The 19,160-nt window shown below is 43.3% G+C and overlaps 2 protein-coding genes across 4 annotated transcripts in view; one reads left to right on the top strand and one right to left on the bottom strand.

The window, feature by feature from the left end:
• SFTPD (surfactant protein D) overlaps positions 1-530 on the bottom strand; it is a 91,020-nt gene extending 90,490 nt beyond the window's left edge. The window contains exon 1 of one of the 2 annotated variants that reach the window (XR_004191892.2): positions 393-427. The gene's annotated coding sequence lies outside the window, so the exon portion shown is untranslated. Of the gene's footprint in view, positions 1-392 lie in introns of both variants that reach the window. The other variant, XM_072971222.1, reaches the window with a different exon arrangement.
• TMEM254 (transmembrane protein 254) lies at positions 408-8,373 on the top strand. Of its 2 annotated transcripts, none has more exons than XM_006211614.4 (4): positions 408-538; positions 2,320-2,423; positions 2,603-2,662; positions 6,264-8,373. In XM_006211614.4, the coding sequence occupies exons 1-4, from the start codon at positions 449-451 to the stop codon at positions 6,382-6,384; spliced, it is 375 nt and encodes a 124-aa protein (XP_006211676.1). In that variant the 5' UTR covers positions 408-448; the 3' UTR covers positions 6,385-8,373. The 2 variants fall into 2 exon arrangements, with proteins under 2 accessions (XP_006211676.1, XP_031538183.1); XM_031682323.2 differs by lacking the exon at positions 408-538 and adding an exon at positions 783-921.
• The last annotated feature ends 10,787 nt before the right edge of the window (positions 8,374-19,160 follow it).

Below are 19,160 nucleotides of genomic sequence, written 5' to 3' on the forward strand. Positions count from 1 at the left end.
AAATCTTTTATTGTTCCAACTACCTGGTCTTTGTTGTAAAGCTCCTATATATCCCAGCTCCTCCCCTACCTCTTCGGAGCAGTCCCTCAGAGCGATCTGAGGGGCTGTCATCCCAGCTTGAGTCCTCCGGCCAAATAAAACATAACTCAACTTTTAGGCTGCGCATTTATTTCAGTCCACAGAGGCATAAGGCATCACCTATTACACCACCATTATCTTAATGCCCGGAAAGTGACACTCAGAGAGGGGGCTCCTGTGCAAGGTGATGACCAGTCCACCAGGCGAGAGCCCAAGACATTTCATTTTCCAGTTTGTCCCACAGACTCCTCTCCCTCCCTTAATTACGCGAGAGAAGGGAGGAGCGTTTGCCCCGGCCCCGCCCCCGGCCTTACCTTCCTCCAGCTCCCAGCGCGGGCCTGCCTGGCACTACCCAGGAAGTGCTGCAGCGATGGGGAAAGCAGCAGGAGATGCGATGTACTTCCAGAGGGCCAGTCTGTTCTGGGTCACCGTCATCACCGTTTCCCTTGTCTATTACACGGTAAGGGCAGTGCCCCAGGTCTACAGCCAGCCGAGGGGATGGAGCGCTCCTTTCAGCCGCAAGGTCCACACCTGCAGGCGAGGAGAGGTCGCGCAGGCGTAGTCGTGGCTCCCAGGCCTCTGGAGCCCGGGAACTAGACCGGGAAGGAGACGCAGGCGCACTCGTCTGGCCATGCCTTTGCGGGTGTGGAGATCCTGAGAAACCGGCTACCCACGCTTTCCCTGTGTGGAAGCAGGAACAGCTCCCCACCCCAGGACTAGGTGTCTACATCTTTCAAAATGGTGGCTGCGAAGTCGGAGACAGGCCGGGCTGCTACCTCTTACTTTCGTGCAGCCAGATCGTTGCCCTCGCTGGTCACGGTCCTGGCGCTGGGATATTTCGGGGTAAGGTGTAGTGCTAAGCGGCGCGTGTTTGGGCCACCAGGTCCCCATAGCGCGAGGGGCGCGGCGGGAACCTTGCGCATGCGCGCCGGGCGGTTGCCTAGGTTACTGGTGTAAGCGGACGTTTGGTGGGCTCATAAGGTTTCTGTCTGAGAATGTTCCTGCCTTTGTGCCCCAACAGTTACTAGGACTTAGCAGCTGAGCCTGAGTAGAGCTCGCGGAGAGGGTGTCCAATTTGACAGATTGTCCTAGGCCTGGCAAGTCAGGATAGGGCTTCGCAAGCAGAATATTTGAGGCAGTTGGAATTGCTTGGAAAGTGGGGATAAACCTAAGGGATGGGTAGGATTTAAGTGGTAAGAAGGAATAGAGAGCTTATACATGTTATGGCATAGATATGGAATCCAGAAGCCAGAGAATCTCTACAATAGATTGTTTATTGTTTCTGCCAACCATCGCTGTAATTTTGAAGGAAAGCAAAGCTATTTGGATATTACCCAGGAGATTCTGGAGACAGGGGATTAGAAACGTGTTTGTCGTGTCCACAGTGTTGTCTGCTGTCAAATCTGACCAACTTTGTCCTCATTTCCCCATATTTAAACCGGTGGTGTTGAACTGAACATGTTCAAAGGTGCATCTCTGTTCTATAATTCTTTGTCTCTGACTAGTCAGAATATAGATGTAGGAAAACTTAGGGGCCTTCAGTTTGGGATATTGTGGACCTGGCAGATGCTGCCCCTTCTATTCCCCTTTGTTTTGGAGGATGCAGTGATATTTTATGCTTTGTTTAAATTTTAGATGTGTAACAACATTAGTGGGAAAGGTAGTACTGCCCTTGGCTGAGTTGTGAATGGGACAATAAATGGACACATTGGCACTTGATTCTCTGCAAAGCTTAAGCTGGCAGAGGTTACAACACAGAGACTGAGGGAAAGTTGATAAGATTACAAAAACCTTATAGAATTAAGTAGGTCCTCTTGGCACTTCACAAACCTCATCTCACTTGTTTTCCCACTGTGCAGTGGATCATTCCCAGTTTTAGAGGTCAAAAACAAGAAAGAAGAGAAAGGGATTCTAAATTACATAGGGGTTTGGCTCAAGCCATAGTTTCTGCAGGAAAGAAGCTAGCCAGGGCACATAAACCCTCAAAATGTATTAATAACTCGCATAAAATAATGTTTGGGGTGGAATTCACTAAGCACAGCAAGTCAGCCAACCTGGTCACTAAGTCTGATAACCACATAGTTTTCCCAGCATAAAGCTCCCACTAGAACAGCCTGTTTTCTTTGGTCTGTTTCACTTGTTCTTGTAGAATCAGAATGATTTCATAGCCTCTTCTCAAACATAGACATGGGCTGATTTAAATGACCTAACAGGCCTTCTGTGTTTGTGGTTCTCTTTCAGGGTGCTGTCTTCTGGCCTGAGAGCATTCCTTACCAGAGCCTGGGGCCCCTGGGTTCCTTCACTCAGTACTTGGTGGACCATCATCACACGCTGCTGCACAAAGGGTAAGGAGAAGTGGGATATGGACCCTGCAGCCCCAGTCTCACTGCAGACCAGGAAGGCCTGCGGTTGCCTTCTCAGAGTGGTGCTGGGTCACAGGAAATCGCCTTTCTCTTGAAGGTTTCTGTATTAGATTTCATCAGTAGATAACCATCACCCTAAACCAGGCTGACTCTTGTTTCAGGTATTGGCTTGCCTGGCTGATTCACTTGGGAGAGTCCTTGTATGCCATTGTGTTGTGCAAGTAAGTGTTTTTAATACATCTTTGTCGCTTTTCTCTTGGTATCTAAGTTGAGCCACATTTAAACAATCCATGCGCTTGTAGGCTGAGAACACTGTCAGGGTAGAGGTAAATCCCCACACCTAATGCGTAGCCTCGCTCAGTACTCAGAGGGAATAATCAGTAAATCATTAATGAGTGGATTCATCTCATTGTGTTAACCAGTCATTTTTTTTTTAGTCATTTCATTTAGATGATTTTTCTTCTTTTCAAAATTCTCTGTTAGTCCCAACTAGAAGAAAAGGTTAGGAGGCGGCCTTATAGTTTGAAGAAAGAGCCATTATTAACCTACTTTCACAACCAAGTCACCTGAGGAGCTTTTTCAACGTTGACACGTCTGGTTTCCAGAACCAGAGATCCTAATCTGGTGGGCTTTGCTTCAGACATAGGAATATGTTATTTTTTCAAGTTCTACAGATAATTCTGGGATGTAAGGCGAGCTAAAAGCCTCTCAACTAGACCCTACTCAGCAGATTCCAGTGTAGGGTAATACAATGCGAGAGGACTGAAAAACTTCTCTTTACATTTATACTTTTTGTCAGCATGCACAGGAAGTATGGGGTAAAGAAAGAGATGGTTATAGTAATGCCAGATTGCTTTGCAGTTGATTTTTTTTTTTTCTGGTCAAGATGAATTATCACCTCTGCTTTTGTTGTATTACTTCTAAAAGTGGAAAAAAAACTACTTAAATATGCTTTAATAATAAAAGTAATTAATATTTATTGGGTGCACACTATGCCAGACAACTGCTAACTGATTTAAATAGACTATGTTGCTCTGTCTTCTGGTTTATTAAACAAGCTGGACTTTCTAGAAGAAAATCAGAAGGCAAATTTATTCTTTATCACTCCTCTCCAAGTAATCTCACCCTGTGGATTACTGCCTCCCACCCCAGCCCTGGATGAAATCTGAAGCAGTTCCATAGATTTTCCAGTCACTATCTGATGTTATCCAGTCAAGCCCAGCCTGTTTTTTTAAAAAACATGAACATTTATCTAATTCAGAATGTCCGTTTTCCGTCGGCCGGGGCTCAGCAGCCTGCTGTGGGGAAGAGAATGTCGCAGATGTCTTCGCTCTCATTCCAACTTTTTTCCTGTTCACTAGTGGCAGCTGCTTGTGGCCTTGGGGTGGTGGGAGTCGTTCGAGGAAGCAGGGCACGGTGTGCCGTGTGATCAGGCAGCTGGGTGCTGTGGAAGCTGCATACCCAGTGTTGACTTTTCTCTCCAAAGGGGGGGGCCCTGGTGGATTTCTGAGAAACCACTCATCACTAAGGAGTCTCCCTCTGCAGGTCTCTTGATGGCTCCTTCAGACGCCTCCATCAGCATGCTGCTTGCTGTCTCCTCTTAGGATCTATGATGGTTGTGGGGGTGGGGGGTCCCCTTTTATGGAGCTCTCTTCTACTCTTCAGTTAGGCCTCTGGGGTGGGGTCCTTTTTAAGCCCACCCAAGCCAACAGCCTTTCACAAGACCTTGTATGGCTCATGATAACCTCTTCCTTATCCCTCCAAGGGGATAGATCTGCAACTGCATGCAGTTCCCAGTCCAGCCACGTATCTCATCAGGCAAGCTCTACCAGCTTTGAATCAGATATTAACCCTCACCCAAATTCCAGGGACTCTTGTCAAGCTCTGCAAGTGGTTCCCTTGAAGCTGTCCTTTGGGCCTGACTTGTGACAGGGAAGACAGGAGCACTAGTACCTCTTTCTCACGGCCTCTTCAGCCTCTCAGCGAGAGCTTAGCTTGGAGGTGTGTGGTCCAGCCCTTCCACTTACAGGGTTGGGAGTACTTCACGCCTATTTTGTTATTGGCATTTGGAGCCTCTAAAGAAAACAAAGGCTCAAATTGAACATCCTGCTATCCATTTCTTTGAAGGGCAGAGGGAGAATAGGCACAGAGAAGTTTGGTCACTATTGTGTTCTTGAAAGCATTTCTTTACAGTCTAACAGGTTGCAATGTATCATTGGTGACTGTAAATCAGAATGAATATTCCTTTTAACTTATGAATGAATGAATACATTTTCGTGAACGAATCAGTACTTGAAGACACGTAGAACATTCATTGCTTCCCCAAATCTCACTATCCAGCAATGAAAAGGAATTTGATGAATTCCGCTTAACCAGAGACAAGACTGGACTATATGTCAACTTTATAGCCATCATATATATACACATATACATATAGATATAAACACTTCCAAAACTTTTTTCTATTGTCATATATGCCTGTTTCTCCATGGCTATACCTATAAATTCACCCCATTCATTTTATTAGTGCATAGTATTCTATTACATGGCTGTATCTTAATACATTTAACATCCTCCTTCTGACGGACTTTTAAGTCTTCAGGGTTTTTTTTATAAGTAATACTGCATGAACGTAAATTTCTCATGCATCCTGGCCGACTGATACATATTTCTTTTTTTTATTGTTTAGTGGTAGAATGTATGAATATAGTCGGTTTTTGTCTATTGCCCTCATATCCAGTGACCTTGATAAATTCACTTTTTAGTTCCAACAGTTCATCTAATAGTTTACCATTAATAATTTAAAAGATTCTTTTTCATTTTCTAGGTACACAGTTGTCTCTAGAAATAGAGTTTTACTTCCTCCTTTCAATTCGGTATACCTTTTATTTATGTTTCTTCTCTTATTGCACTGGCTAGTACCGCTACTACAGTGTCCACTGAAGTGTTGACTGGCCTTGTTCCTGATCAAAGGGAAAGCTTTCAGCATTCTGCATCACATTTTTTCTAGAGCTGTAGAGACCTTCTCTACCAGAGTAAGGGAGTTCCATTCTCTTAATAAGCTGACTGAGAACTTACGTTAAGAATGGATGTTAAAATTTATCAAATGCTTCTGCATTTATTGAGATGATCGTACCATTTTTCTCCTTTATCCTGTCATTGTAGAAAGTTGGATCGTTTTTACATAAATTATTTTTAAATTTTGTTTTAAATTAAAAATCATCCACGTGAGACTTATTTATATACAGGTGAAACTGTAGCAAGCCATTCACTTCAATTTGACCATTTCCTTCGGAGCTTGGTTCTAAGCAGTTTAGCGTGAATTGGTTGCTCAGACAGGTATTTATTGTCACCGTGTGCCAGGCCCTTTACTAACCACTTTGTGCAACTTATCTCAAAAGTCATCTTGAAACTTGGTGACATAAATACTATCCTTCCTGGAAACAGAATCTGAGAGGGAGTGAGTGGCCTGCCCAAGGTCACAGCTGGTAGTTGGCCAGTCTTTCAACACACTTGCTCTGAAGCCCTCCCAGTGCTTTCTAACCCTATCTGCTCATCAGAATCACATGAGAAACAGTTTCATAATGCCATGCCCTAGGCAGTTAGCAGACTGCTTCTCACGGAAGAGTGTACCATCCTAAATGCACAAGAAAAATGAAAATCAATGCACGAACCATTCAAGTTAAGAAACTGGAGGAAAAGGGCAAAATAAACCCAATGAAAGTAGACAGGAGGAATACATATTTTAAAAAAACTAGAAGACAATAACTCCTATGAAACCATAACATTAAAATTCTGGTGGATACATTTTTCCTTTTTTAGGTCTAAAGGCATCACGAACAGCTGGACTCAACTACTCTGGTTCCTACAGACGTTCCTCTTTGGGATAGCATCTCTCAGCTACTTGATTGCTTATAGACCAAGACACCAAAAGCAAACTTAAAGAAGATATTGTCGGCTGAAATAAATGAGAGTTGAGAGTTATATTTCATTTGGCAGGAGGACTCGAGCTGGGATGACAGCCTCTCAGATGGCTCTGAGGGACTGCTCCGAAGAGGCAGGGGAGGAGCTAGGATATACAGGAGCTTTACAACAAAGACCAGGTAGTTGGAACAATAAATGATTACTTATTAGCTAAAGAAAACCAGGCATCTCAAATTAAAGAATTTAGTGCTTTTCTACGTATGGGAGGAAACAAACATTGGGCTCATTGAATTCATTCCTTTGCCAAGCATCTATCTATCTAGGGCCATTATTTTGTCCTTTTATCATTCTGAGTCTGCTCGAGTGCACCATATTGAGTGGCTGCAGAGGCTGGGCTGCAGGCTTGTCTTCCCTGGGGGGTGGTGGATGACTTGCTGGTTTCAGCATTCTTTGTTCACTGATAACGGTTTGCAATATTTTTCAGTCACAGTACCCCCTGAAACTAATACAATGTTGTAAATCAACTGTGCTTCAGTTAAAAAGTAAATACATAGCATATAAAGTTTCTAGGGAAAAAGAAAAAGATACTCAAAAGCTTTCTCTACACGTTGACATTCATCCTCACCTTTTTTGGGTGGTGCTGTGTTTACTTGATCTTTCCACTTTCTAGAAAGTTAAGACCCTCTAGTGATTCATTATTCTTTCATCTGCTCTGGTTAAGCCTGAGCAGATAAGGACAAGGTTTGAGTTTTCCAGTTCTGCAGACTAACTTACTTGGCAGGGGCTTTCCAGCTACCTCCTGAGGTCCCTGGCTTTGTTGGTTTTCTCCCTGTCACCTGGTTTAAACCACATACAAAGTTTACTATTAGGACACCTTTGCTCTCACCTTCTGAGTAAGACCCCTTACCCTCACTACCGCCATCCTATTAGCTCTTCCTTCCCAAAATGTGTATCCACCCACCTGGACCAAGATAAAGTGACACTTTCATAACACGTCGATTCCACCCACATCCGTTAGACACCTGTGGAGCAGGGTCTTCCCCTCTCAGGCTTCCATCTCTCCCACTACAGAGAAAGATAAGAAAGACGAGCATGGGGCAGGCTGAGCAGGGACACAGGCACAGAGGATGCACTGGGAACCAAGAGGCGAGGACTGGGGAGTGCCTTCTCTGCTTCTCAGCCAGGAGTGACCCTTCCCTCCACTTGGCCCCTCCGACCCAGGGGTCTGTAGTGTGAACAGGCTGACGGCCACCTTCAAGCCAGGACCACATCATAGACAGCTTCCTTTTTCCTCTAGCCCCTGCCCACTGCCTCGCACACAGGTGTTCTATCAGTGTTTACTGAACGAAGGAGGGAAATTCTGATTTCACTGCGCTTGTTCAACATCATTCCAATTTTTATGTGAAAACTGCAGAACTCATTCCGTGCACCCTTGTCTCAGAGAAAAGCGCAGGCCCGCCCTTGACTGCCACTACCATCTTTCTGTGGTCCCTGATGGGAAACCTGTATCTTTTTCACACTCTCCTATTCTTGGTCACTTTCTCCAGTCTCTGTAGATGCTCCTTCCAGCTCTGACTCGTTCAGCCATGCCTGTTCTAGAGATCCTAGCCCATGAGTTCTCCAGCTGGTTACTACATCTCCCACTCACCTGGTTGTCACTCCTTACTACTGACTGGTTGAGGCAGAAGGGTCCCTGACCATCACCTCTAGGAGCCTTTAGGGCTCCTGTCCTGGAGGACCAGCTGCTTGTTCACTAGGGACTAGCGCTTATTTCCCCCCAGTGATACAGGAGGTCAGGTGATTTGTTTTAGGTGAATATGTGCGCAAAAGCACAACCATGAAAGATAATGGACTACTGATTGTTTTTGGTGGAGATCAACTTCTACAAATAAATCTCACTCTTTCCCTCTGTTTCTCTTGTGACAAAGGGGTTATTAATGGTGACAAGGATAATAGGGCAGATTACTGAACGGAATGGATTAACTTGAATAAAATGCTATGAACTGTGTCCCCAATCAAATGCTTTTTTTTTTTTTTGGTGTGTCAGTTTTGATATATTGTCACACATATGATTCTACTCTTTCTCGAATAGACTATTATGGAACTCTTTGTACAGGGGTTATCTACCAGGGTTTTTTTTTTTTCCACTGGTAAAAAAATGCCGAATGCCCTATCTTTGGGACATTCACTCCTCATTATGTTTATAGAGCTGCCCACAACTTAACTCCTCCGCATGCACCAACCGAGTTGTGGGTGGATACGAGGGTCTCCTTTCATTGTAGGACTGGCCTCCTTTTATTTCTATTACATTTTATTCAGCCTTTGATACAGCCTCTGCAGCAAGTGAAGGAGTCCTCTGACTTTTTTTAAATGCCAAAAGTAATAAAATCCTGTAATCTTATTTGGGGTATTATCATGGCTTAAGAGCAAAAAAGGGTCTCAGCAAATGATGCGGGTCATTCATTTTCTAGATCCATGAGCTGCAGGTGGTGAAGTAACACACAGAGGCCAGACTAACTGGATCTCCCCTCCCCCACAGCCCAGGAACTAGGAGTCAGCCTAGGAAGCAAACATAGAGACATCTTGGCCTTGCTTTGCAGTCATAGTGGGTGACGTGGGCGAAACCTCTTTATGGTGTGTTTGGATGAGAAAAGGCTAGAGGCATCTTGTTGTTATAGTTTGGAAGAACAAAAAAGAAAGGGCCAACTGGGGAGTGGGGGTAGGCGGGGAACAAAACGAATGACCTCACAACTCAGATTTATTTATCAACAAGCCAGATTTATAAACTAAAACTATTTCCTACATTCAACACGGTTATGACTCCATGCGCTTCAAATCCAAACATGTTTTCTAAGCCATGATTTTAAAACAAGTCTTTGAGTTTAAGAGGTTATATTCCAGATGTGTAAAGAGGTTCTTTAGCAAAAACAGCTTGCCATCTGGAAGCTATGTGTTTACATGCAAGGTCTGAAAACACAAAAGAGACACTGGAGAACCTGCCTTTGAGGTTAGAGCACAGAATGCAATCACGTTGCCTGGGGTCCTTGCTGGAACCTTGTTAACTAAAGCTCCTACTTGAGCAACTTCAGATGAAATATCATTTTCCCCTCCCTCTCTTATTAGCATAGACAAAAAAAAAAAAAAACTAGGGCAGCTGAGTAACATATTTGTAAGTCTGAGACTTGTCTCTGCAATGCTCCCTGTCCACATCAGATTGGAAATTACAGTTCCCTTTTTCTCAGGGTTGGACAATGAGAGTGTGTGATTATTATTTCATATATCTCTTTATGAAGATCTACAGTCTGATTCCACAGTGGACACTTGAAAATCGTATCCAAAATAGCGTTCTTGCTGTCTACGGCCATACCACCCTGTCGTGCCTGATCTCGTCTGATCTCGGAAGCTAAGCCAGGTCGGGCCTCGTTAGTACTTGGATGGGAGGCCAAAATACTGTTCTTGCAATTTCTATCAACAAACATTTTAATATGGCTCTCAACTTTCTCAGTAGGATTGCGTATCCCATTTGCCTCATTTCTGTCTGTACTAAGTCATAAAGATGAATTAGAGGAAATGCCTCTGACATACTCATGCTCTTCAGGGAAATATCCATGAAAGAACTTTTACTTTTTCCTTGTCCCAACATTGAACTGGATGCTCTTGGTAAGTAAAAATTAACTCAGTAAAAACTGTCACTAAAATTGAAACCTTGACACTGCTGTAAATGAAAGAAAGGAGTGGCATCTATGTATAAAGTAGGGAAGTGTTCCCCAAACCTTGGGCCAGTAGAGACCACCCTCACAACTTCAGTCCTGTCTACACTACACCTGAACTCACTTTCTGAAAAATCTTCCTAAGCAAGAATAACTATGAAATGCCAGGCTTAGTTGGTTTGCTGATTATGTTTTCCTCTGATACGTATGAGAATAATGTCATCTGCACCATATTCAGGTGGGGACTGTATTTTCATTTATACGTGGAATCCAAAAAAATGAAACAAAATGAACAAATATAACACAGAAATAGACCCACAGACACAGAGAACAAACTAGGGGTTACCAGAGGGGAGAGGGTTGGGGGGAGGGGCAAAATGGGTAAAGAGGATTAAGCACAAACTTCTAGGTATACAATAAGTGTGACTAGGATGCACAGCCCAGGAAATATAATCAATATTTCATAATAACTTTGTATGGAATATAACCTCTAAAAATATTAAATGACTATGTTGTACATTTGAAGCTAATAAAATATTGTAAGTCAACCATCCTTTAAAAAAACAGAACCAAATTTTGAAGAACGTTCCACGTTCCAGCCCTCTAGAGGCCCCTAATATCTCAGTGAACTGGAATTACTCACCCTGACACAACCTCAAAAAACCCCAAGTTGAATTAATGTACCTTACCTTTCCTGCTGCTAAGAGATGAAATCACCTCAAAAAGGTAAGAGCTCTGATACAGCAAGTACGCTGTTTTCCGAGGGAAAGGTAGTAACTTAGCAACCTTCGGAGAGAATTGATGAATAACAAGCCGCATGACAATCTCGTACTGTTATGGCTGGTGCCACCGAAGAGGGAAAGGCAGCAGGGTGTAGTTCAAGAGCACCCGGGCCTTTGAGGGACAGCTCTGTTCGACTTGTTACCCACCACTTGCTAGCTGTATTAGCTTGGGTAAATCTCATGTCTTGGAGTTCCACCATCTACTCCCTTCTTGTTTTGTTTATTTCCTTTTATCCCCATTCCTGTGCTGCCCCTAGTTTAAGGCAACAATTCCAATGTATTTGCTGTACATGTATTCCTGTAAAATGTACACTGTTGTTTTGTGAGCATGTATTTCTGATTTACATGAATAGTTTTGTGATACACACACACACACACACACACACACACACACACACACTTCACTATCTTGGGAAGGACTTCCAGGACAGTGGGAGTTTTGTAACTTAATCTGATTTTCATTTAATTCTTCACAGTTTGCCAGCAAGAGCTGAGTTGTCCACATTCCCTGCTGCTCCCTTGGAGGGGGGAAAAAATCCTCTCCCAGATAGTGTGAGCCAACTGGAACCTACAAGGTTTGTGAACAAGACAGGAAACAATAGAAAAAGAAAACCCAAGCTGGCCAACTAGGATAACTCATCTTGGATGCCTCCAAAAATCTATCTTAACTTTGCTCAATTCAGCCAGAATTGCACTTAACTCCACAGGATATGAGATCAAATCATATTTGTGGTCTACTCGTAATCAGAATGCTGGAAGGGACTGCAGAAATCTTCAGATTGACCCCCCCCCCATTTTACACTGGGAGGAACTGAGTGCCTCCCACCAATGTCACACAGCCGATTTGGTGGCAGACCTAGGTCTCTGACTCCTTGGTATATCACCAAGCTGCCTGTCAACAGCATGGGAGGAAACAGCCAAAGTAATGTTCTCCACAGTATGCATGCCTCATCTCCAAAATATTTTACATACAAATAATATCCAAGAAAGATGCATTAAGGATGGAAATAGTTTCCATCCTTGTTAGCTGCCCTAAATCCCTACATCCTGTTCATGTTACTGGCGCCTGCCTTTGATACTGTATCCATAGCAATATCCAAATACTGTAAACATTCTGCAGACCTAGGGGTGTTCTTGCCATTGGCTAAAAGTGCAGCAATAATATGTTGCACATGCACACATAAGAGGGGCATTTATAGAATTTATGAAGCCTTAACATCTGCACAGCTAAAGAATTTGTTGGTCTTCTGTTCTGGGTATTACAGAATATTTCCTAGGAAACCGAAAATAAATATATTACGAAATTTCAATTTTGAAATATATTTCATATTGCCCTGGCCTCCTGTCGCGCCTGTTGCAAAACACACTACAGGCCAGAGACAGGCATTCCTTGTGTGATCCCATTACATCTCTTCAATTTGCAGGAATCCCACAGAATGGCTTCTGTGTTAATAATAATAAGAGCCAACATTAATTGAACAGTCACTGGTGGCCAGGCATTTTGCTTAGAGCCTTGTGTGCATTCTTTCATTTAATCCTCACTTTAACCCCTAGGAGGTAAGCCCTACCATCCCATTTTCACAGTTAGAAAACTGAGGCCTAATGACATTAAGTAACTTGTTCATGACCAGAGCTAGTGAGTAGCAGAACCAGGAATCAAACCAAGATCCCTGTGACTCCAAAACCTATGTTTGTAACTTGTGGTTTGCAGCCTATTGGTTGTAAATTATAGACGTACCATAGTGTAAAATCACTCCCGGGCACCCATCCGTATGTTCAGTGAAATGTATTGCTCTGTGAAATAGGTATTTAAAATGGACTCCACCATCCGATTCCTTGTGTAGAAATTATTTGGTTTCTAATTTAAGCAAGTGATCCATTCAAAATGTCTCTTTGAAATGGCATCTAGAAGGAAAAGATGTTTCCATCTGAACAGGAGTCTAAGCAGGGACTGGCTAGAGCAGGCTGCTCTGAAACCACTGGGAGATTGAACAGTAGAAGTTCAGGCCTTGTAAAGACCACAGTGATGCTTTCAGATTTCTCACCATAAGGAGTTAATTCAAGAGGGGCAGGGAGCGAGGCCAGCTCAGGAGCACAGAGCCAGCAAGCTGGGTGGGAGGTTGATGTGGCAATGAGGCAACATCCAAAGTCAAGTCAGTGGCACTGCCAGCTTCTGGGGGTGGGGGTGGCCAGGCCCCTCCCTTGAGCAGGCATACAGGCTATTTTTCTGTGATCACTGTGGGGAAGATAGCTCCAAACGGGCCAGCTGTAACTGCCCTTGGGGTACCACTTCTGATGTGAAAAGACACCCAGACCAGGTGGACCAGGTAGGGAAATGGACATTGGTCTTCAGGGCCTGTGAGACCAGGCATCTTCACGCAGCATCAGGATGGAGGTTAAGAGGCCAGTGGGTCTACGGAAGGCTTGGCGGCCAAAGGGCTGTGCCTAGGAATGGGGCGGAGCTGAACCATCCCTGCGACACTGGGGTGGGGGGAGGGGACTGTCTTGCAGAATGTAGCAAGGAGAACTCAGCCTTCATCATTCAGAAGTTCCAAAATAGAGGTTCTCATTGTGGGGCCCATGGGTGGGTCAGTGAACCTTTAATATTGTCTAGGACCCAAAGAGACCCAGCAAACAGACAGCCTAGGGCCTCTAGGAACTGTTCTTTGGAGGGGAGAGGGGGAGAATTGGTGGATGCAGTGCCAAAGCTCTCAGATGCACTAAGGAAGACAGACTTAGTGAATCAGATTGGAAGGCAGACCAAGGTAGCAGCTGCCATGTAACTAGCCATGCAGCCCTGAGCAAATCTTCTATCTCTTGTTCTTGGATTTCCTCATTAGGCAGTTTAACTTGATGATTTATAAATTTACCTTAGATATAAGGTACCAGCTTCAAAATTTTATAAAATTCCAGAAGAACTATCTACTAGTAAAACAATTTACTGGGAGAAGTAGTGAGTTTCCTGTCACTGGAAGTATTCAAGAAGACTGAGAGTAGCCACTTGTCTAGTACTCCACAGAAATAATTCCTACATTAGGGAGGAAGTTAAGATCCGATTTGCCCAGCACTGTTTTAGGCATTTATACACATCTTATCTGATTCTCTCAACCACCTCAAGGGGCCAAAGGTACTATCAACATCCCCATTTTACAGAGGACCCTCAGATTAGAGACAGCAAGTTACCAGAGGTCGCACATCCAGAAAGAAGCAGAGCTGAGACTGGAAACCATGTTTCTCTGACTCCCCCAGGTCTTAGCCATCACCCAATTCTGCCCTCTGCCTCTGCCACAGCAGGGATAGGCATGCCTTCTGCTGGCCTGGGCTCTGAGTACAAGGTGACGTGACTGCCTCCCATTTCATCTTCCTCCGCCGTGGGTAGCTGAGCACAGGACGCAGACAGCCAGCTTGCCAGCAAGGCTGCTTTCCTAAGGTTTATGATGCGGGTGGAAGGAGCTGCCATCGCTGCCGAGAACCTCAGCTGCTCTGGGCTCCTTTCTCCCACTACTTCATTTTGCAGAAGGGGAATCCAGTGCCCATGAGGCGTGCACTAACTACACACACACACACACACGCACACACACACACACATACATACACATATATGAGATTTGACACACACACACACACACACACATATGAGATTTGAGTTGAGGTTCAGTGTCTTCCTGAGACTACAGCCTGGGAGACAGCCCCTCGGATTCCTCTGAGGAGCTGCTCTGCAGAGGTACGTGATTTTGGAGAAGGGGTACATGCAATCAAGCACGCATCTCTGTAGAAGGTTGCTACTAGTCACAAGGATCTCTGTGAATGTTTTTAGTGCTTTTCTAAGCATGGGATGATGCAAGAATTTGTGTTCATAAAACAATCTCCTGAAAATATCTATCTGAGGGCCTGCTCTGCCAGTTTTCTCAGGGCACAGAGTGCCTCGTTCTTGACCTTCACTCTGAATTCTTTCCAGAGTGTGCTATTTGTCAGTAACCACATGGCTAATGAATGGATTCTCGCAGAAGTGGGTGACAAGCGACATTCCTTAGATGGCAAGTTAATCTATAGGGCTGTGGTTGCACACATACGTCCGTCGGTTTTGAGATTCCATGTATACACTTATTTTTTTTTTTCTGATGAAGGCCTACAGATCAACCACAACAAATTGGAGATTCACAAGAGCAGCAATTATTTAAAATTAAATTCCCTACCTCTTCTAAAACTTCTAATCTAACCTTACCCCGCACAACCAAATTTACTCTTAACAATCGTGAACTGGCATTTCTACCTCTTTTAGGCACATTTCCTTGCTGACATTGACCCAAAAGTACACGTTCCCGCCTACTAACATTTGTCCAAGCGATCACCCCACCAGAATTCCCTCCCCCATCCTCTCTTCCTATCTGGAAATTCATGCGCAAGTGGCAACCCTGAGGAGATGGAGATCATTTGAACATTTACTTTACAAATTAAATTTATATGTCAGTCAGAAACATGCAACTCACTTCCCTGTTTAAGCTTTACAATAACATACAAATTTTTCAATATATTTTAGATTTACAAAGGAATAAAATCTGACGACTGGTACGAACAGTTCAGAATTCTCCACTCATCTACCCTTTGATTCCAGGGAATGGAGTTAAAAGCAGAATCGTTCCAGAGCTAAGGTACTTGCATATACCTTCTTCCCTATTTCTTTCTCTTTTTTTCTGTTTTCTTTTTTTTTTTTTGTACCTTCTTAGTTGAGTTCAGTGGCTTTCAAATTTTGTGTGCAACATTCTCAATTTAAGTGTGATGTTTTTAAAGGATATTCAAGGACTAGGTTAAGTTTAGGTCGCATGCTGGTTTGGGGATCAGCCCCTTAGGAAAATGCACTTCCACAGCCTGGAGCACATCCACAGTTAAGAGCAGGCTTTGGAGTGCAGCATGACCTTCGACAGGTTTCTTGTTTGTTCTCCATCCCATTTGTAAAATGAAGGCATGGATGGTGGGATTACTGGGTCCCGGGTGGCTTCGTCCCGATCTCTGGCACCTACTCCCTGTCTCACTTCACCCTCAGCTGCAGACAGAGAGTGTCCTCAGTGTCATTCCCTCAACTGGCAGCATGGTCACTGCCTCCGGGCCCTTCACACTCAGGGATGGTGCCCTGTGCCCGGGCCCAAAGTCTGTCCTCCACTTTCTCACGGGACCAGGGAACTCTCAGAGTTACCTCTTCTCCCTGTAACACACAGGATGTTTTCTACGCGGTCTCCCCAGCTGGGCCTCCTCTGCTCACCTCTGGTCCCTCCTGGTCTTGCTTCCTTGTCTGCTCCCTGTGCCCTTTCATTGCTGCTAATGTCCTGGCTGGACTTGAGCAAGGCTCCTTCTCCAGGCCTCAGTTTCCCTTTCTGGGCAAAGATGAGTGTGGCTGTAACAGGAGCTGCTGTTACTGCTGTTACAAAGGTATCCCATGTTTGCTGGGAAACATCAAATAGTTCAACAATGAGAAATGTCTAACGTAAAGTTCCCAGTTATTCCCAGTCCTAGTGTAGAACAGTGATGTCACGGTTAGCAGCTGAATGTGCATTTTTCTAGATGTCAGCTACACATATATACATAGACGTGTATCAAATACACGCACACAGACTCTCAGATGCACTTTTGTTCATGATGGGATTGTATTGTGCACACTTCTGCAACAGTAAATCTTGGAACTAATTCTATGCTGGCATATGTAGATTGAGTTCATTTATTTTACTGATTTTCTTCCAGTTTTATTGAGATGTAATAGACATATGGCACCATATAAGTTTAAGGTGCACAGCATGATTTGACTTACGTACATCATGAAGCAAATATCACAAGTTTAGTGAACATCCATTAACTCAGATCGTTACAATATTAAAGAAATAGAAATTTTTTTTTCCTTGTGATGAGGACTTTTAGGATTCACTCTCAACAACTTCCATATATAACACAGAGCAGTGTTAATTATATTGATCATGTTGCACATTACATCCCTAGTACTTATTTATCTGTTAACTGGAAGTTCGTACCTTTTCACTGCCTTCATCCAATTCACCCTCCCCCTACCCCTCACCTCTGGTGACCACAAATCTGATCTTTTTTCCTATGAGTTTGTGTGATTGGTTTTTGGGGAGAAGTATAATTGACCTACAACACAGTGTTAGTTCCTGGTATTCAACATAGTGATTTGACATTTCTATACGTTTCAAAATGATCACCGTGATGTCTAGTCATCTGTCACCAACCAAAGACACTATACAGTTATTGACTATATTCTCTTCACTGTACTTTTCAAATCCATCACTCATTTATTTTGCAGCTGGAAATCTGTACCTTTTAATTTCTCTTACCTGTTCCTTTCTTCCCCTGATCCCATCCCCTCTGGCAACCACCTGTTTGTTCTCTGCATCTATAATTCTGCTTCTGTTTTGCTATGTTCATTTGTTTTGTTTTCTTAGAGATTTCACATATAAGTGAAATCATACGGTATTTGTCTTTGTCTGACTTCTTTCATTTAGCATAATACCCTCTCGGTGGATCCATGTTGTTGCAAATGGCAAAAAATCATTTTTTTCGTGATTAATATTCCATTGTGTATATATATACCACAACTTCTTTATCCATTCACATATTGATGGACACTTTGGTTGCTTCAATATCTTGGCTATTGTCAATAATGCTGTAATGAAGATGGGGTGCATATATTTTTTCTATTTAGTGTTTTTGTTTACTTTGGATAACTACCCAGGAGTGGAATTGCTAGATCATATGGTAATTCTGCTTTTACTTTTTTGAGGAATCTCTATACTGTTTTCCATAGTGATTATAGATTCAGTGGGATCCTTATCAAAATATCAAGAGTATTTTTCACAGAACTAGAACAAATAATTCTAAAATTTGTATGGAACAACAAAAGACCCCGAATACCCAAAATAATCTTGAGAAAGGAGAAAAAAGCTGTAGGTGTTATCCTCCCTGATTTCAAACTATACTACAAAGCTACAGTGATCAAAACACTATGGCACTGGCACAAAAACAGACAAATAGACCAAGGGAACTGACCAGAGAGCCCAGAAATGAGCGCACACAATTAATTTATGCCAAAGGAGGCAAGAATATACAATGGAGAAGAGACAGCCTCTTCAATAAATGGTGCTGGGAAAACTGGACAGCTACATACAAAAGAATCAAACTGGACTACTCTCACATACCATGCACAAAAATAAATTCAAAGTGGATTAAAGACTTAAATGTAAGACCTGAGCCCATAAAATTTCTAGAAGAAAATGTAGGCAATAAGTTTTTTGACATCAGTATAAGTAATATGTTTTTGGATATATCTCCTCAGACAAGGGAAACAAAAACAAAAATAAACAAATGGGACTACATCAAACTGAAAAGCTTTTGCACAGCGAAGGAAACTAGCAACAAAATGAAAAGGCCGCCTACTGAATGGGAAAAGATATTTGCAAATGATATATCTGGTAAGAGGTTCATACCCAAAATATATAAAGAACGCAGGTAACCCACTAGCAGAGAAACAACCTGATTTTAAAATGGGTAGATCTGGATAGACATGTCTCCAAGAAGACATACAGATGAACAACAGACACATGAAAAGATGCTTAACATCACTGATCATTAGGGAAATGCAAATCAAACCACACTGAGCTATCACCTCACACCTGTCAGAAGGGCTATTATCAAAAAGGCAACAAATAACAAATACTGGCGAGAATGTCGAGAAAAGGGAAATTCATTTTTAACATCTCCTTGTACACCATATGCCACCTTTGTTTCATTACCTAAGTGAAATTGCAAAGTCAAAGGGTATACGCACTTAAAATTGTTGTAGATACTGGCAAATGGCCCTCCACAAAGGCTGTACAAAGTCACATACCCATTAAGAGTTTATGAGGCTTACATCATGGCAAGGGAGAGCCGTTGGGAGAACCAAATTTGAGCAATAGGCCCATCGGAGCCCAGAGGACTGGGAGAAGGGCTACCTCCACCAGGCTGAAGATGGGTGTAATAGTGACCTCTGCAGAAGATACTTATGAACTACAAAAGGAAGAGCAGTAATTTTGCAGTGGAGTAACCTGGCAGACATCACCTTTACCACATCGTCTTCCGAAGTTAACATCACCAGTAATGAGACAGAGATAGGCGGGCATGCTCACCGTTGTGCTAACAGGGAAGGACCCTAAGATAGAGAGATGCCATAATGCCTTCTGATCGGATGCACGGGAGGCATCACTTCTATGAGATTCTCACAAATAGCCTGACCTCAAACTCATCGTGAAAAATCATCG

This window comes from Vicugna pacos, chromosome 11 (assembly GCF_048564905.1).
Source record: "Vicugna pacos chromosome 11, VicPac4, whole genome shotgun sequence".
Classification (NCBI taxonomy): domain Eukaryota; kingdom Metazoa; phylum Chordata; class Mammalia; order Artiodactyla; family Camelidae; genus Vicugna; species Vicugna pacos.